This window comes from Aulonocara sp. 'chitande type north' Nkhata Bay, linkage group LG5 (genome assembly GCF_057382095.1).
Source record: "Aulonocara sp. 'chitande type north' Nkhata Bay isolate Kocher_YH1m ecotype deep benthic linkage group LG5, A_spYH_male_GT1.1, whole genome shotgun sequence".
Classification (NCBI taxonomy): domain Eukaryota; kingdom Metazoa; phylum Chordata; class Actinopteri; order Cichliformes; family Cichlidae; genus Aulonocara; species Aulonocara sp. 'chitande type north' Nkhata Bay.
This window is the reverse complement of record NC_141348.1, coordinates 9,155,085-9,182,290: the sequence shown is the minus strand read 5'-3', so window position 1 is coordinate 9,182,290 and position 27,206 is coordinate 9,155,085. Positions and strand designations below refer to the sequence as shown.

Here is a 27,206-nt window from a genome sequence, read left to right as displayed (position 1 = left end):
GGTGACTTTTGTTGTGATTTGGCGCTATATAAATAAAATTGAATTGAATTGAATAGATGCAAACACAATAACTATACTTAGGTTTCAGTTCCTCAACTCCTCTTTTGTGTCTGCTGTATGTTCACAGAATTAGATGGAAGTCATATTATTATCAAAACTGAAATTTGAACAAGGCTGTGCTGTGTGAGACACTTGGACAGTGTTGTTGAGCTCTTAGTGACAGAGCCTCTGTGTTACTCTAACCAAGGCTGTTTGGCCAGCTGCCTTTTGAAAGCGTCACACTATTGAGGCAATGTTTAGCTGAGGAATGTTTTGTGCCAATTATTCACGGAGTTAAGATCTTTTCTGTTGCTCAGATTGAAATCCTTCTTGACATCATCCTCTTGCCAATTGTAAAGCCCCCTCCCCACTTTCTTCCCCTTTTGCCATTTCCAGAAAATAAACAGCATGCAGATTTTATCTGGGATTTTCATGGTTACCATTTTGTTAATGGCAGCCTGGCCTCTCGATGAGAGGAGGAACATTTTTGTGGGGCACGGTTTGGTTGTTGTAGCAACGTTGTTGAGGGCTGAATGAAGCAGATGTCAGAGTGATCTATCAGCCAGCAGCTCCACACTCCCACTGCTCACTGAGGAACAACGCTGCTGTGACACCCTCTGCACGGCACCACGGCTGTCAGTAACACCCACTTTGCTCCAAACTATCCTCACAGTAACCGCAAAGCTTGAAATATGTGCATTAAACATAAAATGAATTCCTGCTGATAATTCTGAGACATTAATTTACCCAAATAAACCATGACAAGAGCTGAGAAGCACGGTTTTACATGAAGTCACCCATGAACTCTGATACAGATCATTTTAATAACATGCGATTTTTGTAACTGAATCAAATCTCATGTGATGAAACTTGAACAAATCTAATTACACAATTTCCAGAAGCCAAATTTTATTTTAAATTGTTTTGCAAGTGAAATGTAGTTTCTCATAAAAAGATGGGAGTATGACATATTGAGCTCAAGAGTGATTTTCCTCAAGTAAAAATTGATTATGGTTGCGTGTTGTAATTATGTTGTTACCATCCAAAGTAAACTTAATACAAGCTGTGACATTGTGAAACAATCGTATACGCAGAAGCCTTGTTTTAACAAAGACTTGTTTTATTGGCGATGCTTTGGAAAAGAACCATTTTATCTATAATCGTATATTCTAAACTCAATGTCTCTGATTGGTGGAGTTACTATTACCATAGATGTTTAAACTTGTCGCAATCTGGTTCAGAAACCGTGTACAGCCATGAGTGTAGCACTGCACTATACCAGTACATAGACTGCACTTCACTCTACACACATCACAAACTATAAATATTTAAAACTTATTAGTATAAAATATTGTTCTGCAACACTATAGTAGCTAAAAAAATTAAATTCAAGAAGGCTGATTTAGGAAGGCTGGAAGCTGTGGAATTTGGGACTGGCAGTAGTTGTAATTTCTTTACTTTGAAAAGGTTTTTTACCTTTGACCTTTTTGTTTTTCTTTTTCTTTTTGATGCAGATCAAAATTCTTTTTATGGTCATGATTCACCTGATAGTTGGCTGGATACGTTCAAAACGGATTTTACACGGAGTTTCTGAAACTTCAATGGAGAAAATGAATAGGAATTTATAATATAACTTATAATGAAGCTGAACGATAACACAAAACTAGAATCTGTGCCACAGGCATTTCATAGTTGATTGATGTTGCATGCTAACAAAATCTGTGTTTGATTTATTTAGCTAAAGGGTTAGCTAAACAAGCTACCTAGCTAGGTAACTAAGGCATCAGTCACACAGGTCTTGGGGCCAGTAACCCCCTGACAACTTCTAGCTGCAAGTGGAAAAAGTCTAAGTAACCAACTGAGTGGTGAATGGTTGCCCGAGGTTGCTTGATATCACCATGTGAAATTGGTTGCAAAGAAAGTGCTGCACCAAAAACTTCCTTGTGATTGCTTTGGTCACTAGTAGACTGCCATGGTCTCCCATAGTTTGCATGATTTGTCTGCAAGCACTTACAAAACTTTAAACAATTGAGAAGGTATAGCTAAAACTAGAAGTGGAAAAGGTTATGCTAATACAAAAACGTCGAGAGCTTTTACTTTTAAGGTGAATAGTCTCCATTGGAGGTCTGTGTCACACTTTTTCTAGAGTAAATGATGAGTGTTTGAAGACAACTTAGTCTTCCATGTGACTACTAGTGACCATAGCAACCTGCTAGCGACCAAAGCAATGGTGAGGAGGCTTTCAGTGCAACACTGTATACGTCTTTTTGATCACGTTCGCCTTAGTGACTGCCAGCAACCTCTAGCATCCATTCACAACTGGTTGCAGTGTACGCATTTTCCCCTAACGACCAGCCAGGGAATCAGCGACCCTTATCTAGGCCTGCTTAATCAAGGAATAAAGAAGCTTGTAAAGTTCAGATAAGATGAAACTGTAATGGTATTTTTTTTAATAATACAGACAAAAGAAACATTCATGGAACACCTATCCTGAAGGTAATATTAGCATTTTCCTGAACACACATTTCAGTGTAAAAGAATTATATTGTGCTAACAAGGATAAAGGCACATCTTTAAAACAGTGTTTCAGTGAATGATTTCATAGTTCAAAAAACCTCTGTACATTTGAATGGTTAACAGGTGCATCGAGGGAAAATTGCCACAACAATTTAAAGATAACTCATTCAACAACGATTAGCCATTGTACCATTTCCATCTGTGCGGATGTTTCTGTAGAGGAGAGTAGTTGTATATGTGTTATGATTAGCTTTGAAACATGTCAGACTAATGGTTTTTTATCTGAATAATGGCATATACACATGGGAAGTGTCATCCATTAAGTGATTATTATATGCAGTGGGGTGAAAAAAGTATTTGCCTCTTTCTTGACTTCTTAGTTTTCTGCATATTTGTCACATTTAAATGTTTCATACATTAAACAATATTAGACAAACAATTTTTAAGTTGTGTTTTAATTTATTGAGGGAAAGAAAAGGTTATCTAAACCTACCTTGCCTTGTGTGACAAGGTAATTGCCCCCTAAACCTAATAACTGGTTGTGCCACCCTTGGCTGTAAGAACTGCAATCAAGCATTTGCGATAACTGCCAATGAGTCTTTCGCATTACTGGGGAGGAATTTTGGCCCACTCTTTGTCATTGTCCTGCTTCATAACTCAAATGTGCTTGCAGTTCAGGGCATGAACTGATGGCCGGACATTATCCTTCAGGATTTTCTGGTAGAGAGCAGAATTCACACTGTTCCAGACCATCACACTACCACCACCCTGTCTGTCTGCTGGTATGATGCTACATTTATTTTTACACAAAAAGTAACAGAGCTCAAACAGAGTAATATTCCACAGGATATTTTCCCTACCCTAACCCAAGTCTTGGAGATCATCAGGGCATTTTTGGCAAATCTGAGACGTGCCTTGCCCAGTCTCTTTCTTATTGTTAAATCATTAACACTGACTTTTCACACAGAGTCAGATTTTTTTTTACCTATAATAAATCAAATCATAATTTTTCTTTGTCTAAGATTACAATTTGTTAGCTGACCCGAAACAAAATCTGAAAGTGGACAAATACTTTTTCACAGCAGTGTGTGTGTGTACCTGTTTAGATGTCTTTGTGGGGACCAAAAGTCGGAAGTTTACTTTACTTGTATACTTGGGGACCAAAATGCCCATCCCCAGAGGATTGAAGACTCAAAATGTGGTTTTAGTGTCAGGGTTACAGTATGGTTAGGTTTAGGGTAAAGGTTAGGGTTAGGCATTCATTTTTCATGGTTAGGGTAAGTGGTCAGGGAAAGCATTACGTCAATGAGATGTCCCCGCAAGGATATGAATACACACACACGTGTGTGTGTGTGTGTGTGTGTGTGTGTGTGTGTGTGTGTGTGTGTGTGTGTGTGTGTGTGTGTGCGCGCGCGTGTGTGTGTGTGAATATACAGACATACAATGTACCTCCTGAAGGTCAGTCAGACCAAAATGTTGTGACTAAATAAACGTGTTAGCAAGTGTGCAGGACTTATATTTAAATTGTAGTGGGTCATTTCCTGAAATCAGTAACACACACAGTTACTAACATAAAGGGAAAACACATCTTAAACAAAGATGGGAAATAAATAAAGAAATATTTATATAAAAATAAACTCTTACAAAATATTTTCTATTAACCAGCAACATGGGGATTTAGATCTGGAAGCTTGCATTTGCTCCTGGGGTTAACTACAAATGTGGCTGCTCGACCACACCTTTCCAGACAACTAGCAGCAAAGTGAAGAGGAAATGGGACAGAGAACAAGTAGAAAACAATACTATCATACTTGACCCATAATCAGTAGTTTAATGTTCTGCTGTAGTTTCCCAAATATTCACTATTGGTTAGTTCAGACTGTTTGAGTTTTTATATCCAGTGTTTAAGTCTTCAAAAAAAAGTAACAAAGAAAAACCTTAAGTGCCCGTTTCTTTTTTCTTTTCTAAAAACCGGAATCTACACCACCAAACCTTTACTAGATTTAGTTGCAGTGAATCTTCGAAATGATCAGTAGTTTTCTCATCAAATAAATTATTAGTCGATTAACAAAAGAAAAATAAAATAAAATAAAAACCTGTTAGGCCTACTGTTTAAGGTGAGTCATGCCAGTAGACCAGTACGGCCTGTGAAAACGTTAAGCATGCAGCACAAAATGTCAATCAATTTAAAACACAAAAAGAACATTTGTGAAGCTGATAGCTCAAGTCCAGTGTCGTGGCAGATGTCCATTGGCATCATTATAATCGACAAAGTTGAATGAAAAAGCTGTGATTGCTGTAACACAAGGGCAGCAAGGCAGTCTCTCCACAGATACTGAAACCCACAAACAACACAAAGGAATGTCCAGTAAACATATCTATTTACAGGTATACACTTCTGTCCTCTCACTGCACGTGTTGCACTTGACATAGCAGCACCACAGGAACTTGCAGTTGCACTGCCAAACACGCGAGTACTGATGTGTGTTGTATCCCCGACCACAGCACATCAGGTCACAGCTGTTGGGCTGCTGAGCTGTTTTGTTACACAGACGGCCCTGCGTCCCCATGCTTCCGGTCAGAGGGTCAGCCTCGCAGTAGTTGGGAGACCTCTCGATGTAGACTAGCTCCATGTCCTTGGGCTTGCGGTAGGAGTGTGGTTTCTTGATCTTCAGGAAGGCGGGGCGCTTGTTCCGCCTGGCGCGCACAGGCTCCACGTGAACAGCGTGGTTGTACTTGTCTTTGAGCATGTATCCCAGCTGACGGAATTTGGGGAGTGTCGTCCAACATGTCTTCGTGGTGCAGGATCCAGAAACCCCATGACACTTGCACTCTAGGTGCATGCTCTTCTCCAGGACCTATAGAGGAAAAGCTCAGATGAAGCAATCTTTTCAAACTTAAGCCATTGAAAAATTGTTATTTTATAACTAATGCATGCCTCCTGATAAAAGAAGTGTGCATAATTTTTGTCATCTTATACAATTTCGGTAGACTGTTTGTTGCTGTATTTCCATAATGAGTCGGTGGGGCGGGGGAGTCTAACGCTTCAACAGGTTGAGACAAACATTTTCTAGCATTCCAAATGAATACAAGCATTCCAGGGATCTCAGAGCTGCTACAGTATGTCAGTCTATAGCTACCAGCAATACATGTGCCATTTTTACGAGTCAGGATGAGCTTCAAAAGACAATCTTGAGTATCCGTAGTCGTTGAAATGAATTGAATTACAGTTTAGGAGTGGAACCTTTCAGTGTATTTGTTACTACAGCCAGGGGACTCTGTCTGTGCTTCTGGCTGAATGACATCAACTTACCCTTCTTCCTCCTCACTGAGTGGGAACCCTTGCATGCATTAGAGAAGCCTCACCCTGCTTTTTAATTATTCTACTCTGATGTGGCCTCAGACTTTCTGGAGTCTCGTGGGGTAATTGTCAAAAGCCTTGGATGCATACAGCTTAGTGTGGTCATGCCCCCGAGACCCGGCAAACATTTAATTCATGGAGTTCAGTGAAGTGAAATCCCAGTGAAGATGCCATTGTTTGTCTAACAGAAGCCCCGTAAGCCTCCTGTGGCACCTTTTACACTCTTGTTTATTCTTCTCAAGAAATTGGAAGGTTGGCACTCAAGTCACACAGACTGACATTATCTCCAATTAAACATGAAAGCTTTCCTACAATAATTACAGAGGTATCAGTTTAGTAAGTGTATATTAAGAGATCCACGCACTGTATCACATTGTGACTGATGTCAGGCCTAAAATATGAAGCCTCATCCCGAGAGACTTCGCACAGCCTTCTGCAAACAACATTTTAGATGCATTCCTCTAAAGTAAAGCTGTGCACACAGAGAAATTTTGACAAAGATTTGCTTAGATTTTTCATTTGATGCATGTAAGGTAAGGGTCTGCAGGAACTGCTATTTCTGTCTTTAATACATAGAAATTAGGTTTTCATCAACTCTATACACATCCTAAAATAATCTCATCTCATGGTCAGTTACATGATCTGATGCATGTCATTGAACAGAAACGAATATTTGATTCAGTTGAACTGCATAAAAGACTGAGCAGGATTTCCTTTTTATTTTTGTTTGACTACAATTAACTTTCTTCATATCTCTTCATCTATTAGCTTTTAATACTATTCTAGTACCAAAATGCCATTAAACTGCAAGAAAAAAAAAAGTTTGAAGCTAAATAGGTCCTGATACATTTTTAATTTGCCTGTGTGTCCAACCACAGGTCTAAAATCAACTACACTAGAGAAATCTCAAGAGCATCCTCCATAATGATGCATTTGCACAATGTTGTGGTCATTATAAAACCTTAGCTTGTTGAAAATGCAAATATTTCCTAAACATCTTGGAGTTCGTATTACCGGTTTCAGAAAAGTTAGAGATTAAATAAAGGAGCATATATTTTATCTTGACAAAATTTCAATGACCATCCATGTGTGGACATAGTCAGGGCATAACAAAATTCAGTAGGATTTATTCTGGCTGAACCATCAGCATTTATATAAAAAATTAATGCAGGCTATTCAACAGTTGAGATACCAGAGCAAGCAGCAACCTCTCAGGCTGAATAGTAAGGCCAGCGTTGAACTAATGTTCCTTGAAATTCTTCAAAGGTCAATCAGTCTCCAAAGACTTGAAATGCCCAAATTTTCAACAGAATAATTACATCCGCCAAACCATCAACCTGTCTATTAGATCCCATTACTACTGTTCAAAGAAGCTCTACCATTTATTAATGCTTCAGTCTTTATCTGTCTTAATGGACTATGTAGTGCAGGCTTTAATTAAACCACTACGTAAAAAGTCATCACTTTAAACAGCTGTCTTAGTTAATAGTATACTAATATCCACTCATTTCTATGGTTGACGTGTCAGCCTTCAATAACACTGACCACAATATTGTATTAGAGAGATTAGAGCATAAACATAGGTATCAAAAGTACTGTGATGCAGTGGTTTGAATAATGTCTAATAGACTACAATTTCTTCATATAAATGTGGAGTCTTCTTCATACATTAACTTAATTATGGAGTTCCACAGGGTTCTGTGCTAGGACTCATTCAGTTTACATTATACATGCTTCCCTTAGGCAGTGTTATTAGAACAGCATAGCTACTTTTTCATTGTTATGCAGATGATGCCCAGCTTTATCTACCCATCTAGTTAAACTACAGACATGTCTTAAAAACATAAAGACCTGGATGACCTCTGATTTCTTGCATCTAAATATAAACGGAAGTTATTGTGCTTTGCATTAAAAATCTCAGAAACATATTGTCTAAACAGAGACATATTCTGATGGCATTACCCTGGGCTCCAGTAACACTGTGAGGAATCTCTGAGTCATTTTTGACCAGACTATGTCCTCCATTGTGCAACAAACAAATATTTAGGACTGCTTACAGCATGCTGTAGTGAGAATACTGACACTGATATTTCTCCAAGGATCTGTTCACTAGCAAAACTGAATTTAAAATCGCCTTCCTCAAAAGAAAGGTCTTGAATAATCTGGCACTACCTATTCTATCAATAGAGCTCCTTGCTTCAGATCGCTGGTTTAATTGTGGTTTCTAGAGTTTTCCTAAATAGAGTGGGAGGCAGAGCCTCCAGCTTTCAGGCCCTTCTGTGAAACCAGCTCCCAATTTGCATTTTGGAGACAGGCACCCCCTCTACTTTTAAGATTAGGCTAAAACGTTCCTTTTGAATAAAGCTTATAGTTAGGGCTAGACCCTGAATCACCCCTTAGTTGCTGTTGCTTAGCTGTATAAACACTCTCAATGTGCTTCTACGCAACTATTGTGTTTAATCATTAGTTATCTGGCTCTCTTCCACAGTGTGTCTTTTGTCCTATCTTCTCCCCCAACACACCAGAAGGCTCGCCTCCCTTAGCCTGGTTCTACAGGAGGTTTCTTTGTGTTGAAAGGAGTTTTTCTTTCCCGCTGTCTCCAAGTGCAGTGTCATAGGAGGTCATCTGAATGTGTAATCAATACAGTAAAATTGAATTAAATTGAAATAAGCATGCTCACAGCCTTAAACAAAAACATTTATCTTACTCTATAACTATTATTTACTAATTTACTTCATAAGCGCTGTACTGGAGACAATTTTAAGTATAAGTTTAATTTAAACAGGCACTCAGCAGGCACTGCCCTAATTTGTTCATCATTTATGGTGCTATAGAACAGTGCTTTTGATGCAGATGAACACAATTCATGGTATAGCGTCTAGCAAGTGCTACTGAATAGGTGTGAGCATAAAAGGAGAAACATTAACATCAAATACAATGTTTCCATCACCTCAACGAACACACAAAATGTTGTGTGCAGGTTGTCCCACAGTGCATCTGCTAGCTAAAAGTATGGCTGCTTTATTTCCAAGGAAAAGAATACAGTGCAAGATAACTTCACTCAGAGATGGAGGAAGAAACTAAGCTTATGTTTAAAGGTAAGGATTCTTCAGTGGCATTTGATAAAAATGGAAATATTAAGCTTACAAGTTCTCTTTTTTAAAATCAGATTTCAGGTCTGACATGATGTAATGGTTTTCTATATTTGTCTGGCCCAACAAGAAATAATCAAAGACCCTGATCTATAAAGTGTTCAACAAAGCCCAGCAGGATTCTCCCATTTCAGTGCAGCTAGCCAACAGTGAAGAAGCTTACTTACTTACTTTCCAATTAATAATTGTTTCTGTCACTAGTTAGCTAACATAAACTGGTGTAGCAGTATTAGTAGTAACCAACCAACCTACTGACAGCAATACTTGTTGTTAAACTCTGTCTCTCTTCCACAGCATGTCTTTTATCCTGTCTTCCTTCTCTCTCCCTAACCGGTCGCAGCAGATGACCCCGCCCCTCCCTGAGCCTGGTTCTGCTGGAGGTTTCTTCCTGTTAAAGGGGGTTTTTCCTTCCCACTGTCGCCAAAGTGCTTGCTCATAGGGGGTCATATGATTGTTGGGTTTTCTCTGTATGGATTATTGTAGGGTCTACCTTACAATATAAAGCACCTTGAAGTGACTGTCGTTGTTATTTGCACTGTATAAATATTGAAAATTGAATTGAATTGTCCGTACTTGACAAGATGGCACTACACATGCTCTAAACACCATAAAAATTTTTAAATCTAGCTTCATGGACAGTGTTAAATCTGTGACATTGTTTTTAGAGTTGGACTCCGTGGTGTAAATTAAGGTTAAAGCATGCAGACTTTCATGTCCACTTTAATAGTAGGAGCAGGATGTGCCTTTGATGCCTTCCAGTGCTTTTTCAATGGACTGTTTTCTTGTGGTTCAGTTTTGAGGACAGTCTTTTCTATTGATCAGTCGGTCGTCTGGCTCCTTACTGCTGTCTGCTGCTAATGATATCAGCATCGGGGTAATGCTCTTCCATATCAAAAAAGCAGTTCGAATCATCCACAGAGCAGGTTATAGGAACATACAAACTCACAATTTTGCAGTCTGAAATATTGAAAATTGCCGAACTAGTGAAATTCCAAACAGCACAAATTCTATTCAAAGCAAAAACTAAAGAACTGCCAGGTAATATTCAGAGTATGTTTTTTTTGAAAGAAGGAAGTTACAATTTAAGGGGTTTTTGTAACTTCAAAACAGGGAAGGTACGTACTACAAGAAAAAGCTTTTGTGTTTCTGTGCATGGAGTGAAACTGTGGAACAGTTTGAATACGGAATTAAAGCAACGTCCAAACATAAAACAGTTCAAAAAGAGTTAAAAAATATGATCTTCTCGAACTATAAAGAAAGGGAAAATATTGAAGTTAAGTGAATGTCTCTATTTAAAAAATTTCATGATGTGATTTTATATCAGAAATCTGTTCACTGTTTTATTACAGATTATATCAGTAAGAAAGATGACAAAATATTAACTGCTAACTTCTGGCAAAGGGGTGGGATTAAATAAGTGTATAATTCTTCCCACTCCCTTTCAACATGTAAATGAATCAGGACGGTAGCTATGTTGAAATGTATTGACTTTTGTATAGTATTTTTCTCTCTCTCTCTTATTTTCTTTACTAAATGTACCTGTATATTGTTTACATGTTTGAAATAAATTAACAATAATAATAATAATAATAATAATATGGTCGTCTTGGGTTTACCCTAATTTGTTTCTTTGAAAACACTATTACTTCATGAGTTCGTGTTCTCAAAATGATATTTGCACTAGTTTTGCAATGACCACACGATGCCCTCAGTGGCTCCTGATAATGAAATTTCTATGTAAAAAAAACAACCGTTTTTTACCTTCATGTTGATATGAGCCATTAAGATTTTAACAAAGACTAAACAGTAGGAACCAGTACTATATTTTACAGTGGGGCAGGTTGTCCATTCATTGAAATGTTGTGTTGTTATCCTCCACTTTGCATGTTAAAGTGTCCAAGATAGAAATAACCCTCGATGCAGATGTGTGTGACAGATAAATTTGTGTATGCATGGAAGGAAAGTACTGTATGGGTAAATAAGGGGATGAGGTTCACCATTTTTAATGCCAAACCGTTAATTCTATTTCTAAGATGAATGTGTTTGTAGAGCTCACTGAAGCTTACGACAGAAAACCAATAAAGATTAAAGAAATAATCATTAAAACCCTTGTTTCCATGAGAACATTCTGGTGTTTTGGACACAGTGTTAAAAACACAATAGATAACAACAGATTTCAGTTTTAAGCAGATGTCAAACTGCTTTCACAGTTTTGGGAGACCTCTGTGCGCCGCTTGCAGGTAACACAAATGAAGGTAATAGAACTCAAAATGTGGGCAAAACAGCATTTTCTCCATAGACATTATATTGGAAAAGACACATGAAGAATGTAGAACATGCAAAAAGAAGACAGGTATGTGCCTTGTTGAGCAATCATTATTAAACTGAGTGGGTGCTATCTTTGACTCAAGTATACTCAAACAACTAAAACTTGCTGCTCTCGCTGCTGTGGGTATAACAAATTCTAACATTTACCTCATCCACCACTCTGTGTGCAACTGTTGTTTGAGTTTCATAACTTTCAGATACTTTCTCTGATTTTTTTTCTCCAGTTTAATCAGAGAAAAAAGTCAAAAAAGTCTCATTTACAGTTTCCCTAATAAAGCCCACATTGTTGTTTCTTCTTGCTATTCTTCTTGTTTAATTGGCAAAGTTACATTTTCTCTGTACACACTACAACACCATGTTAGCATTTTCAGATTTTTGTCTTTTTAACAAAGAACTACAAACTCTGAACTGCCTGTAGGTGCGGATATGGAAGCGTTTGCCTAATTACATGTGTTGGTTGTAAAGAGTGCTGGATCTGATATCAGTTATAGTGTGAGCAATCCACATTACAACTGTTAGTAGTTACATTACAATCAAGCCATGCTGCTGAATCAGGTTTCAGTGCTGCTGTCAACACTGATCTCAGGTTGCTTCGCTTAAAAGCTGAACCCCATGAGATCCATGCAGGGAGTGACACAAACTTTAAACTTAACATCAGTTGGCCTGAGGTATTAGGGGAGCAAATGTGGGCTGTTTGAAATCGGATTGCCTGCAGACTGCTGTCATGTCCAGGCTGTACCCCATTAACAGCATGTGAGACGGTGTGTATGTCATTTCTGATTTGCCTACATTGTCTTGCACATTGTGATATACCGTTTGCATGGCTTTATTACAACCGTGCATGAAGCTCTGTCAGAACGCTTGCCGTCAGGTGGTGACGATGTATAAACCTACCTTGCGTCCCACTTCATTGTTGTGTAAATTCATGAGTGTCCTGGCGCTCTGCTTGATCTCCCGCGCATCCACAAACACCTTGGAGAAACTCAGTCCATAGTGGATGTCCGCAGAACAGCCACCCCACTTCCAGCCCTCCTGCTGGTTGTAGAAACCCTGTTTCTCCTTGTCACAACCGCAGCCACTCAGGCTCCCCTGGGTGCAGGCCGCTGTGACTGCATGGGCGACCCCTGCGGCTATGATAGCGTAGGTGAAAGCAGCCTCCTTACTGCCTGCGATAAAGAGGAAAGACATTTCTAATCACTATCACAGACAACAGGATTCACTATTTCAGGCACTGTCAAACCTCCTTACATACCTTTCATAGTTGCCTCAAACCAAATCATGAAATACACAAGCCGAGCCAAGTCCCCTTCATTAATCAAGCTCTCTTTAAGCAGATAAACTTCAGCAGGAAGCGTACCTCTAACAGCTCTAATAGTGAACACCTTTAATAAAGGAAGGTATTTTCAAGCAACTTGTATTGAATGTGTAATGAAGTATGGTTAGGTGGGATACTACTGTAAGTGCAGGAGTAATTACACTAATTCACTGATCAGATGAGCATAATGAAACAGTAGAGGCAGATCAGAGATTAAAAGCTCGGGCATCGGCTTTGGCCCTTGTCCCAGCCGCCATCTCTCCAGGATCCACCCTGCGGAGGGGAATCTGAGAGGCATGCACAACCTCCCTACGTGGATGGATTTCCACTCCATAAATCCAAGTTCTTCAGCTGTAGTTTTTTAATTAAAGGCGGAGATCATTTCTGAGCACATGGGAAAGCATCCAGAAATGGCCAATAAAGTCATCATATTCAACTACTAACTTCTTAACCTCTGCCAGGTGACCCGTCCCAGGTTAGGGGTATTATTTAGAGGCATTTTGACCTATATGGGACAAGCAGATGAGATACCTTTAAAAGAAAATCACTATATGTAGTGATGTAATGTATGAGACTTTATTTGAAAGGTAACATTTTGTCCCAGAACAACCCAACAACCCAACTCTCATCAGGAGCTGGGTTTTGCTTCTGTCATATTGTAACACTTGTCTAACTGTAACCACTTCTCCTTCTGCGATACCTTTCTGCAGTTCTAATGCTTAATTCTAGCTCTAACAAGTCAGTTTCAGTGCCTCACCCTAACATGTAGTTTAACTTAAAGCTGATCCTCGTCGCCCTAACCCTAGTCACTTGTTTTATGTAAATAAAACTGTGTAGTAGATCTTGTCTGCCTCGTTCTGATGTTCATTTCAGGGTTCCTGTTTTGTTTTCTTTCCACTGAAGCCCTGAGTGACATTTGCCAGCACATTCGTTGTCATTGACTCTACTCCAGGTTTAACTTGGTTGATTTTCCTAACCACATACTTGTCCCCCTGGACCTGTCCCAAATGAGCTAGTGGATGTTAAGAGATTGAACTGCCACAGAGACTTTTCCGACATTGCACAGCTTGTCTTTATATGCACACACACACACACACACTTCTGTGCAGCTGTTGAAGCTTGCTGGAGCACATGCACAATGAGTCCTGATTCTCACTATCAGTCTAGGACCATCTCAAAGTAGATGGGACATCACAGAAAGCAACATCCTGGCTTTACATTTGTGATCTAGAGATATTTTCTTCTGTCCAATCGCTTGCCCGTGCAGCCAAGAAAGGAGAAGCCCGTACTCACTCTCTACATCAAGCAGCCAACTTGGTGGGTGGGGAGGATGCTTGAATCTAATGCCAAACTACTGTACCCTCCTGCATTGCTGCCAACAATGATCCCAAATTGGTGTATTCTGTCAGTTATCAGCATTCCAGCTCACTGAAACAAAACAATAGATTCACATAGACAAGGTGTTGGGGAGCCGGACCCAAGCAGCATTTTGCAGTTGTGCTTTTCTGAAAAGATCTGCACTCATCTGATGATAAAGAGTGCTGCTCTGCCCTGAAGCACTGAACTAAAAATCATTCTACATACAGCGTCTTTTGCCAAAGCTGCAGAACCGGGAGGTAAATTTGTAAACCTAGGAGTAAGTACTTGTCTGAACTTGAAGCTTTGGGAGGTGTGGGTGGGGGAGAGGGGTGTATTTTATGAACATACATGAAGGCAGTCGCACTGACAGTGGATAAAAAAAGAAGAAGAGAGCATGTAGGTATGTGTATCTTGCAGCCGTCAAATGCATCACATTAAATAAGTGGTCAAAGAAAATGGGTTGGTGCACTCATTCAAACCAGTATGTCATGCACAACGCAGCAACCACAGCTCAGCGTGAGCTATAATTCACACAACATGAAAAACGACACCCTCAGCTCTCCGTCTGAGATGACAGGCTGAACTTAAAGGACAGGACAGCAGAATACCGGCCTTTAAAAACTCATTTATCCACAGTGCTGTCTCTGGAGCGAGCATCGCCTCCAGCTTTGTTCCACACACAGGATCAAATCAGGGGCTTATTTTCCCACTGAGAGCAGACGCAGTGCGCCTGGGCTTCAAACTTACAGACATCTGTCCAAGTGTCAGAGTTCGAGTACCTCGGAGAAATGTCTCCTCCAAATGTTTTTGGAGAATTAAAAGCAATTTTGAACAATCAGTATCCAGCTTACTTCCCCTGTATCTGCTAGAATGATACTGGAAATGTACTAAAGATAACACACAAGCTAAAGAAAATATTGTGTAATAATTATTTTATTAGTTGACATTTATTCACATATCTGTTTTAAAGGGTTCTCACTATGTAAATGGACTGGTTCTTATATTGTGCCTTTCTACTTGAGCACTCTATAAATGACATTCGCACTCAGATGGAGACATCAGGAGCAACTTGTGGATACTTTAACACACAGACAGGAGGAGCCAGGGATCGAACCACCAACCTTCCAAACAGCAGATGACCTGCTCTACCTCCGGCGCTAAAGCCGACCACAAAAGAACAAAGCTTACAGACATGTAAACTTGCTGTTTAATTATCATGCTAAAATCTCTGGTGCAAGTTCACAACAGCAACAGCCTCCAGGCACTTTAAATGTTCAGGTAAGTCTCTACAATAATAGAGAGAGAACCTCAACATTCAAGCAATTCCCTGTGAGGAAGAACTCCAGTAGAACCAGGCTCACAATAGAACCAGACTCACAGAGGGGGAGTCATCTGCCACCAGCATTTTTTTTTTGGGGGGGGGGGGGGGGGGGGGGGGGGATGAATAGAAAGAGAGAAAACCCCAACTTGATCGCCCTGTGAGAAGCACTTGGTGACAGGTGGGAGGAAGAACTCCCTTTTGACAGAAAGACACTTCTGGGCGAGAGGCAGCCACCTGTCTTGATCGACAGAGGGGAAAGAGAAGACAAAAGTGGGGCTCAGAGACACAAACATTTATTTCAATATCTGCAGAAAATCTTAACATTAATGTGATGTTAATAATAATAATAGTGACAAACTATTTCTACTAAAAGTCCACCTGAACCAGGTGACAAGAGAGATGGAACCCTTTAAAGCAGGCAAAGATCAATTATTTTTACAGAAGTGCTTTAGGAAATTAGAATATGAGTATTACTCAGATATAGATACAACATTCAGTAGTGTTATGATGGCATTATAATTATATTTAGTATTATTCTATTTATATGCCACTGAAAGACAAAAGCCAACCGCCCCCCTGAATCAGCCTCTACTCCTAAACTGAGCGCGTCACTGAGGTACAGCGTGTACAACTACATACCCACTCTGAGTTCTTTCCCGAACACGGTCCTCTCCCCCAGGGCTGAGCAGTTCCAGCGGCCGTGCCTGAACTGAAACTGACACTCATTGATTCCCATCTGAACTCCTTCCCCGATCACTATGATCGCGTCGGGTCGACTCTGACAGATAGTCCTCTGACGCGGGGCCAAGCCGGGGATCTTGTTACAGATGATGCTCGCTCCCAGCGCCACCACCGACGACAGCCCCCTGCGATGAAGGTGACAGGTTAGAAATGTGGCGTTTCCCTTCTGCGGCTCTTTCTGAGAACACCACGTGTGAGTGGATGCAGGGGGGGCAGGTGCGTGGGATTCTGTAACAACACATGTACAAACTGAAACCATAAAAGACCCCAGCACCCAGCAGACCCCGGTGTGTGTGTGTGTGTGTCTGGAGAATCTCCCTTTTGATCTGAGACACGAACAACAGAACAAATACACCTGAGCACTCACCCGATTTTCAGATACACTATCCCGAGGCACAGGAAAAAATGGAAAATCCAGCGCCGCGTATTCCTGTTCATGGTACTCAGCCCTGCCGGTGGATGAACGCTCCGCTGTTGCAACAACACCCAGCTTTACTCCTCCTGCTGAGTCCCGCAGGCTCTCCAGGTGTTCAGAGCCCCGCGCGTAAATATACGATAAGTCCAGAGTGTGTGGAAGTAAACGCGCCCTGCTCTCATCTGGTGACAGTGCGCTGGAGGTGGCAGCCTGCAGGGGAGCATTGGGGCTGTTGTGTACAGGTAAGGCAGCTCGGCTCCTCGGTGATCAGGCTCAGTGTGAGTGTGTTTGTGTGCGTCTCTCTCTCGCCGTGGGTGTGTGTGTCTACCTTTTCTACTAGGGCGTGTTCTGTGGAAGATCTGCCTCCGAGCCGCTCACACACGCTCTCACACAGCCTGCAGGTACACGCTGCGGCTCCCGCAGACCCGTGTGGTAAACACGCGGAGCCGTCACGTCCTTACACTCACACGCGGCGGCTCATCCTAAACCACAGGTCACCCGCGACACCGCAGACTGGCAGCCGGCCGGGCACCGTTACTTTTTATTTAGCAGTAAAATAAAAGCCCCTCCCACCGACACACACACACACACACACACACGCACACACACCAGCCCAAATGAACGGATTACGGGGCTCACTCTGTCAGACTTATATATATATATATATATATAGTATTTATATTCCTTTGTCATCTTTAGCTGTGCGTAATATGTGTGCGTGTCTTTGCGGTCATTTTGTGTTTTTGTAGTTGATTGTGTGTCTTGGTAGTCATTTTTTTGCACCTGCAGTTATTTAGTGTCACTGTGGACATTTTGAGTCTCTTTAAAGGTTTTTGTCTCTTGGCAGTAGTGTTTTTATTATTATTATTATTATTACGTTAGGGTTTTTGTTTGTTTGTTTGTTTGTCTTGTTTTGGAGCTATTTGTAGTCATGTTGTGTGTTTTCCAAGATGCTGTATCTAGTTGTAGTTGTTTTATGTGTACAGTCATTTTAGACTTGTGATGTCATTTGTGTCTTTGTGCTCATTTTGAGTCATTTTGTAGGGTTTTTTGCGTCTTTATCTGAAGTCAAACGGCATCATCTTACAATCATAATATGAATATGAATGATTGAAAACGATATGAAATTATGTTTGTATTTTGTAGCCGTTTTGCATGTTTGAATTTCTTTTCATCTGTTGTGTTTTCGTTGTGTCTTTTTTTGCAGTTTCTCACTTTGTTCTTTGTCGTTGCTCACATTTTGTTGAGCTGGTTTTGCGTTTTTTAGACCCCAATTCTCAGTCAGTCAGCTGTCAGTGTCTTTATTACATTATGAACAGTTTTGCGGCAAATGTATTTACATGAGTATTTCAGGTCCGTGTGCAACTTTTAATTCATTAAAGCTGAAAGGTAAATATTTTGACTGAACATTATTTTAACATTGGTCATTAATAGAGACTGCTAAAGAGCAGTCAGTCCCCCTTGAGTCAGTGCTACACAGCCAAGGACCCCCGAATGAATTTCATTACTTTAGTTATTTACTTGAATTAAGTGCTTAGGCTCAGTATAACAGTGGTTTTAGGATGTTATTTTCCCCCCAGTTTTAAAATTTGTGGTACTATAAGTACTGGATTTCTTTGGGGGAAAAAAATCCATACAAAGCCAGAAATTCATTAGATGGCACACATATCTGTTCATCAGTTAAACCTTCAATTATTTTCATTGCACAAGCGGATAAATAGTGGATACAATGTAAATATGAGTCTGAGGTGTTAAAGTGAGATTGTTAAACTGTGAGCATGTAACGTTCTGCACAGTAAGGTTCAAACATCAAGAACACTTTTCTGAGTACCGAGGAACTTTATATTTGAACGTTTGTCATTTTGGATGCTTGTAACAGCGCATTTATATTATGTGTTTTCGAGGCTGCTTTTACTTAGTAAATAAGCAGAGAATTTTACCCACCAGAGAATAATGGAGCATTTGAGTTGAAGTCTGATCGTCAAACTAAATATTTTGAAACAGTTAAAAAGCAAATTCAGTTGGAAATTCAAACTTCAAAACTGGAAAAAAAAAAAGATTTAAATAAAAAGTCTTTGGCTTGTCGTGCAGTTTCTGTGTCATGGGGGAAAAACAAGCCTAGAAACATAACTTAAGCCATAAAATGTTTTATTTGTTTAAAAACTGTCATTACAAGCACATCTGGTGTGGAGCCGTCAAAGCGCTCTAGCGCCATCTGCTGGCACACATGTGAACCTAACATTGAACAAAAAGCTGTTTTCGCACTTCTACCTCCAAGTAAACAACAGCACACACAATGGTGGGAAATGCTGCCTTCATCGTTAGTGTGCAGAGATTTCCTAACTACAAACACGTAACAAAGAAAAAACCCAAAACACTACCCTACACCCTCAAGAAACTTGAAGAGAAAACTTTGAGTAAAATTCAACTGAAATGTGCAAAATGATAAAATCAAATATTTATTTATTCAGATAATTAATCATTAAGGAAATGTGTTTGCTATAAACTGAATGTGCATCAACCAACTAAGTCTCATCTGACCAGATGAGATTTTTTATTGACTGTACAGTAAACAGAACCAGTGGCTGTGTTATGCTGTGTGTGTGATTATATTTTTAGGGCAGTAGTGCTCAGTAAATGGTTTGAACAGCACAACAGTCATTCTAATCAGATTGTTTGGGCTTCCAAGTCACCAGAGCTTAACCCAGCTGAAGAATTATGGACATTTTGCACAGAATTCTCCATCATCACAACTCCAAATAGCAGAAATATTTTGGAATAATGATGCCAAGATGCACCCTATCCCCAAATCTAAAAGGGATCCTTGGATTTCCATTAAAAGAAGCTGGAGTCAGCACATCACTGCAAAACTGGGGAAAAGATAGGACGGGGGAAACGCTTCAGCAGGAATTTGCACAAAGTGTAAAAGAAGCGTAGGTTAACTGGCGAATCTAAATTGCTCTTAGGTGTCAATGTGAGTGTGAATGGCTGCCTGCCTGTGTTAGCCCTGCGACAGACTGGCGACCTGTCCAAGGTGTAGGGCCTCTCGCCCTGTGGTAGGTGGGAGAGGCTCTAGGCCCTCCCTGTCACTGAAACTGCAGGTGAAGTGTTTTTTCCCCTTTTGTCTTTTAAATATTACCTTAAGGACCTTTAGATTAGTTCCTTCATGTACATTCATAGCACAGCACTCCACTTTGTTTTAATTACTGGGTCAGATTTTATTGGGAAGCTCAAGAAACACAAACAAAACAAAGTTACGAATTTATACATCAATCCACAGTCCAGCGTCCAACATATCAGAGCGTATTAAAAAGAAGCAACAGGAAAAAAAACGTATCCGGAAAACAGATCCCTTTTATAGGTGTGGAAATACAGTCCTAGTTCATCATTCTGCTGCTCAGGTCACAAACAATACAGATACACAACACTGTTCGACATTATTATCATTTTTTAAAGTCAGTTTTGTCAGCTCTGTAATACATTAAGGACATACACAGGACAGAACCCAAACTGCAGTCTGCAACAAGAAATGAACCAAGAATAAAAACAGAGTTATAAGAACATAAGGAATACGAGGTGTTAACATATAAATATGAGTATATATGTTAACACCTCATAAATACGATAACACAAAAACTCTTACATTATGAAAATTATTCCACAGATGAAGGAGAGCTTGAGAGAGTCCACTCTTCAGGGAAGGCAATAGATTGTATAGTTATCTCCTAAAGAGGGCAAAATCACTATCCTAAAACTACACAATCTACTACCTCACACTGGACGAGCAGCAGAATACAGAGCAACATCTGAATCCACGAACACACCGCTGAGGGAGAAGACCTCCGGAATCCACACAGGGACCATTGAGATGTCTGCTTGGCACTTTGGGAAAGACAGTAGGTTGAATAGTTATCTCCCAGTGTGGGTATGACCCTAAAACTATACAACCTACTACCTCATCCCACTGTGCACATGCTGTTGGCTTTAACAAGGACCCGACTGATCCCAGAGATGTGAAGCAGTGAAGCCTGTGGAGACAGAGAGCACGGTGAGGAGACAAACACCAGAGGCTGCAGTGAAAGAAAGCCGAGTATACCATCTGCCCACTGAACTGCAAGTGTCCTGCGCAGCTGGACGGTGGCTCTACATCTGCCTGCCTGTTCATGGTGCCACATGTGACCACATCACAACGTTCAGATTGGATTCAAATGCACAGCTTAGTAACCTTTAACAGAAGGTAATGTTTCAGTACCTTCCCTCGAGCTGAGTGCTGAATTGGCATCAATGTGAACACTTGCAGGACATCCACCTGCAGACCAAGTCCACTGAGCCAACAAACAGACTCCAAAATGCAGAGTTTTGTGAACAATGACAGTCACCAACAGACTGATAAAGATAACAAAACACACAGAGTGAACCATTCCATCATTATACTGGACCAAAAACTGAGGTCACACTGTAGCCCAGGGGGGCCAATCTCAGTCCATGAGGGCCAGTGTCCTGCAGGCTTTAGATGTGTCCTTGATCCGACACAGCTGATTTAAATGGCTAAATGACCTCCTCCACATCTCTTGAAGTTCTCCAGAGGCCTGTTAATGAACTAATCACTGACCCAGGGTGAGATCTAAAACCTGCAGGACACCAGCCCTCGTGGACTGAGATTGCCCACCCCTGCTGTAGCCTATCCAGAACACTTCATGTAGATCAGGGGTGGGCAACTGCAGGCCTCAAGGGCCGGTGTCCTGCAGGTTTTAGATCTCACCCGGGGTCAGCACACCTGAATCACATGATTAGTTCATTAACAGGCCTCTGAAGAACTTCAAGAGATGTGGAGGAAGTCATTTAGCCATTTAAATCAGCTGTGTCAGATCAAGGACATCTAAAGCCTGCAGGACACCGGCCCTCGAGGCCTGGAGTTCCCCACCTCTGATGTAGATGGAGACTGCAAACTAACATGGTGGAGGTCAAGCTGTGCCAACACACCATTTGGTTAATTTCAGTCCCTGCTTGTTTATAATAACAATCAACTGTTCATTATGGGATGTTGCCACAACATTCCAGGGGGAGCCTGTACTCTGTGAGTAAACGGACAGGAGTTCTGAACTTGCTCGCACTGTACATTTCAACTGACCAGCCACCACACAGAGCTCACACTGAATGCAGGGCTGAGGATACACGAGTTAAAAATTTGAAAGAGAGACAAAAAGTTGATGAGGTATCTACGCCGACAGGCTGATCTGTTTAATTCATTTCTGTTTTTCTTCAGCAGCAGCAGACCAGTTGTTAGTGGAAGAGCTAACACAGAAAGCTAACAGCAAACGTTCATGTTACACCTGTGACAATAACCTTTCTGTGGACCTCTGCAAATAACATTCTGAGTCTCTGCTGCAGAGCGAGGACTGCAGCTTCACCAACACTGGTACTGGGTTAGAACTGGGTAATCAGTAGATACAAATGCCAGTGTGTTATCCCAATGCAAGACCCCAGTCAGCTTCTTTGATGACAATTCCAATAAAGTTAAACAGCGAGGTGAGTGTTGACAAAAAAGGAGACGAGCAGTTTTCCTCTGAGGAAATTTTTAATGCTGAAAATGCACTGCTGTCTTTAACTGTTTTTCCTAGTTTATTACACTTCTGGGATTTATTTAGTTTATACTGCCTCACAGTGAAACACTGCTGGTATTATACATTATTGCAGGTTCAGATTAACTAACAACTGTAAGAAAAATTAGTCACAATCTAATTACATTTTTCAAAGAGAGATTACAAATGTTCTTTACCGCGCTTTGTTTTCTCTTTCACCCTGAGCCACATGTCCTGTGCCAGCCTATCAAACTGTGTGTGCACAGCTGATTAAAGTGAAGGTTGTGGATATTATGACAGTGTTTTGGGGACATTGTATCTTAAACTGCAAAAACAACAACAAACCTTCAGCATTCTTTAGGGTCGAGTCTAACACGCGCATGATAAAATACTTAGAAACTGCTTGGGATTACAAACATCTTTACCAATGACTTGCATTGCTTTACTGTGCGTGTTGATCAACCTCATCACAAACAGGCAGCGCCTGTAAGGTGGAAGGCATTTTACAGCCCAAAGACACGTCGACAGTACACGAAAGTTGGATACCGGTACCATGACATCACCCAAGGAGAATGGGAGGGGACAGGATGATGGATATGACTAAGAAACTGAGGGACACTGTGTGTCCCTACAGTACAACGACTCTAACAGCAGAGTTCCCCAGAGGTTACAGTTTCTGTGTTCACAACTATCTGAGTGACATGCATGACGCACTGCATTTCAACACACTGACTAATCATGTGTCCTTTAGGCTACTCCAAACAGACTTGAACAAAGAGAAATGGGAAGGACTAATTCCAGGTATGCACAACTGAATGCATGCGTCTAAGCAAGCCATTATAGCTCCAGCCTTATAGTTTCCACGTCGACAAGTAGGCGAGAGTTTGCTCACAAGTCTTTAGCCAATGAATGAGCAGAGTCTGTGAGTTTCTCAATATTCTCAACCTCACAGTAGGACAAGATCGACACCCATCAGCAAAGTCAATGTCCTCTTCATGCCGGAGGTTTCTTCCTGTTGAAAAGGAGTTTTTCCTTACCACTGTCACCAAGTGCTTGCTCTTATAGGGGTCTTGTGATTGTCGGGATTTCTTTCTGATATTGTTACTTTCCAATATAAAGAATGTTGAGGTGACTGTTGTTATGAAGTGGTGGTATATAATTAAAACTGGACTGAAGTGAATGTTTGCAACCAAACAAGTCAGGACTCCTGTTGGTCATGTAAGACATTCCAGGTTTAAGGCACCTCCGTATCGGTTTTGCTTTTCAGGGCCCTGTTTCAGGAAGCCGGTTTAGAAAACTCAGAGTGAAAAACGATACTCAGGGTTGAGTAACCCCGAACTGTCCAACTCGGAATATTCGGTTTCAGAAAGGCTGATAACAATTAGTTCAATCAACGCGGAGTTGCTTTAACCCCAAGTTAAGCGCGCGCACGAGGATACATCAAGCCCTGATTAGTGGAGCACAGATTAAGCGAGTCACCATGGAGACGGAGGGAAAGAAGGCGCAGTCAATGTATTTTACAGCGCTTGAGGCCGAAATTCTGATGGCAGCATATGCCGATAACATGCAAATTTTGCGGAAAAAAAGTAACAGCCTCAGCTGCAAAAGAAAGGGAGCATGCATGGCAAAACAAAGCCGACAGAGTCAATGCGTGAGTGTTAATTTAAACATTGATCGAGGGATTTCCACCCATTTAACACGTTATTTTATTATATTTTATTTTTTATTTCATACATTTTATTTTGTGATGTGATGTGAGCGCAGGTGCAACCCAACAGGCCCCAAACGTTCCTGGCAGCAAGTAAAAATGAAATATAAAAATATAGTCCAAACAGGTAAGGTGTAATTGTATTATGAGCCATAGTGCTTGGTCTGTTTGTCCGATGTAAATCAATTGCAGTTAGAGGCTACATTAATTTCCCCTCTGTAAGCACTTATTGAAATTATCTGAGCACATTACAAGTACATATTTGCTTACTCTGTATGCTCAAATGTGACCCGTTATAGCCAACAGAAAAAAAAAGCGGAGGCCCGAAAAACAGGTGGGGGTCCTCCACCACCACCACTCACAGAGGCTGAGCAGTTGGCTTCCACATTTGTGATAATGTTGGCAGCATCACATATGATCCTCACAGTGCAGAGAACACAAATTAGCATCCATTACTATAATGAAATAATTTGTTAGTTTGAAATGCTACAGGGAACTATGTACCTGTACATTAATGCTGTGGAAAGACTTCCTGTTCACATAGTCTCCTTCATTTACTGAAGGAGCAATGATTGGAATGTGAGTGCCATCTGTACAGCCAATCACGCCTGGGAACCGTGAGAATAAATGTAAAATTTAAGTAGTAGTTCAAATATCACCACATCATGAATTAAGTTTTGTTCATCCTGATACCTGCAATTTTGTGGCATCCCTCTTTGATAAATCTTGTGCGTCTGTGACCGGGGAACACCACAGACGAGTACAGGAGACGTTTCAGTGCAACTGTAACAACCTGACTGCCCGACAGACGGTAGCCTTGGAAACGTGCTCAGCGTCACCAATATTATACAGAAAGCTCCCGTTTGCAAAAAACTGAAGTGCAATACAAATAAAACGTACAGAACTGAGAGGATGTCCGCGATGTGTCACATGAGCAATATTAGGCCTGAGGATGTTATCCAAATAAATTATAGATTGTGCTGAAAAACGGTAACGTTCACACAGAAAATCATCAGGAAATGATAAAATGTCCAAACGCGCTCTAATCACTCTCTCCCGGCGGAGAGCTCTGCGGAGAATTTGGGCTTCAACATCTACTGGCTCTTCAAGGAAGGGGCACGCCATGTCTGACACTTCCTACAGTCAGGTTTCTGACAAAGAGGCGGAGAACGTCAGGGTTAGTTGAAGTAAACCTGCTAGGGGGCAGGTTAGCTTCACGGAGTGTGTCGTCATAGTAACTCACTCAGAATTAATCTAAACTCGCTTTGTGAAACCGAAAACCCAGAGTTTTCGTTAACTCAGGGTATACTTACTCAGAGTTTGCACTAAACCGGCTTCCTGAAACAGGGCCCAGAACAGGAATTTGTGTTTGTTTTATGACAAATTCTGACAGTTCTGTTAATATCGCTGAATCCAACAGCAGAGTAGTTGTAATGTGACCAACTCATCCACTGTCATTCATGGTATGCTGAAGTCAATCCAATCATATAATGTAAAGTAATGCAAACCCAAAACAATAGATTTACCACTTTTTAAACTCAGGAAGCTAAATGAAGTTTGTCTAAGAATAATATCAGTTAATAATAATCAGCTTCAATTCAAACTATTTAAATCCTGACAGACAGTTAGCATTTTAATAGGTGATTAGCAGCTATAAAGAGAAATCTCATCTTTCCCCAAACCTCACACCCAGTCAGAGCAGAGGGCTTCCCCTCTGAGACTGGTTCTGTCAGAGGTCTCTTCCTGTTCAAAGGGCGTTTTTCTTTCCTCTGTCATCAAGTTCTTGTTCATAGGGGATCTCCTGATCGATGAGGCTCTCCCCCATATTGTAGGCTAGATCTTAAAATATAAAGCAATTTGAGATGGCTATTGTGAACGCGTGCTCCATAAATATGATGAATGAGGTTCTGGCCTTCAGAAATGAATACTTAAAATTGCTTCATCATCACAGACTCATTGCATTAACTACATTTAGGCCAACCCTGCTTACATCTGCCTCCCAAAGACTTGAGCCAGGGGAAAAGAAAAAAAAATTAGAAGTCAGATAAACAGCACTCATAATTTTCCAGACAGCAGGCAGACCAGACAGCTGTGTCTGTCCCACACACTGTTCAGGCCTTGGTGCAGCACCTCACCTCATCTGCAGCAGGTGGGTGGGGCAAGCACGTGCCTGAGATGACCATATTAGAGAGCTCCAAGCTCAGCGACATCATAAAGATCCAACGAGAAAACTGTGAACCTGAGCAGTTAGATCAGTCCAAAGCCCTAGCTTTTGTTTAGAGGGCTTACATGCACATATTACACTATGATGTAAACTGAAATACCCATATTAAATATGATTAAAGACAGCTAGGAAAACACAATAAGGGTCTTTTTTAAACTCTTGTTTGCTTGAAGAATGAATAGCCTCATAAATGAGGGCATTGACTACTACAGTCAAATGATTTTACACGCAAAGACCCTTTAACCCTGAAGAGCTTAACGTGTCCATTAGAAAGGAAGTACCTCTTCCCAACATGAAACTGCTCCCTGCCCAGTGTTTGCTCTTAAAATACAGTCAAAGCTGCCCAGTGTAGAGGCTTAATGTTTAGCAGAAACAGAAGAAGCACAAGATCCCATATGCCCATTTCCCTCGCTGGTAAAGTCCCGCTCAGTGCTTAATAAGAAGAGACGCGTGAAGCGCTCCAGTCGCCCCCGTACTCTTCATTCTGCGCCCGATAATAACCACTCCTTACTAATGGCTAGCTAACCCTGTCGGGCTAGCAGCTAGCAGCACGTTCCAGCATGGAAGTCCCAAAAGGCAAACGCCAGGCTAAAGTGCGGCAGCGGCCTCTGCAGCACTACCGAGTCTTTACATGTATGCTTGAAAGAATACTACCCCAACTACTAAGAAATGTGTATCCAAAATGTATAATTAACAAATTATACCCACCTACCTGCCATGTCGAAAGAATCCGCCACCCTCTGACTGCTTCTTCTTCGTGGTTCGTGAAGCTGCTACGTCTTCTTCGAGGGTTTAACAGTAGAATCCTTAATGTTACATTACTGCCATCTTTAGGAGTTACTTAACTCCTACAACGTCTCACCATCCCAGATGCTCCGACACTTGCTTTAAGTCAAGGCTGACTGATCTTCTGCTTGCCACTAACAAATTTAATTTTGAGGTTTTTTTTCTGATTTATAGTATAGTTTTTTAAAATGTTGTACATGTTTAGCCTCAACATTAAACTATTTATTGGTGTAGCGAAAAACAGTGAAACTTCTTGCTAGAAAACCAAGCTCACTTGCCATTGTAAAAGTACTCCCCACAGGCAGCAGCCTCTTCCAGTAAGTCAAAAACCAGCCCAGGAGCAATTTGGGGAACACAA

At 40.9% G+C, this 27,206-nt stretch overlaps 1 protein-coding gene across 4 annotated transcripts; it reads right to left on the bottom strand.

Moving 5' to 3' along the window:
- Positions 1-1,024: 1,024 nt before the first annotated feature.
- On the bottom strand, positions 1,025-26,834 carry wnt7aa (wingless-type MMTV integration site family, member 7Aa). 4 transcript variants are annotated; one of them, XM_086291205.1, is made up of 6 exons: positions 26,775-26,834; positions 20,192-20,576; positions 16,501-20,065; positions 16,032-16,258; positions 12,292-12,563; positions 1,027-5,414 (listed from the first exon to the last, which is right to left on the bottom strand). In XM_086291205.1, exons 3-6 carry the CDS (start codon positions 16,569-16,571, stop codon positions 4,935-4,937), a joined length of 1,050 nt encoding a protein of 349 aa, XP_086147331.1. In that variant the 5' UTR covers positions 16,572-20,065; positions 20,192-20,576; positions 26,775-26,834; the 3' UTR covers positions 1,027-4,934. The 4 variants fall into 4 exon arrangements, with proteins under 4 accessions (XP_086147328.1, XP_086147331.1, XP_086147329.1 ...); XM_086291203.1 differs by having other exon boundaries at positions 16,501-20,576; XM_086291204.1 differs by having other exon boundaries at positions 16,501-20,576; positions 26,771-26,814.
- Positions 26,835-27,206: the final 372 nt, after the last annotated feature.

What these genes read in the sequence shown, in the direction of transcription:
- wnt7aa (XM_086291202.1), bottom strand. Translation starts at nt 16,392, where the DNA reads ATGGTTTCAGTTTGTACATGTGTTGTTACAGAATCCCACGCACCTGCC. An exon ending in CGGGAAAGAACTCAGAGTGG is followed by an intron (nt 12,564 to 16,031) that starts GTATGTAGTTGT and finishes TCTTTATCGCAG; the next exon opens with GCAGTAAGGAGGCTGCTTTC. An exon ending in ACAATGAAGTGGGACGCAAG is followed by an intron (nt 5,415 to 12,291) that starts GTAGGTTTATAC and finishes TTTCCTCTATAG; the next exon opens with GTCCTGGAGAAGAGCATGCA.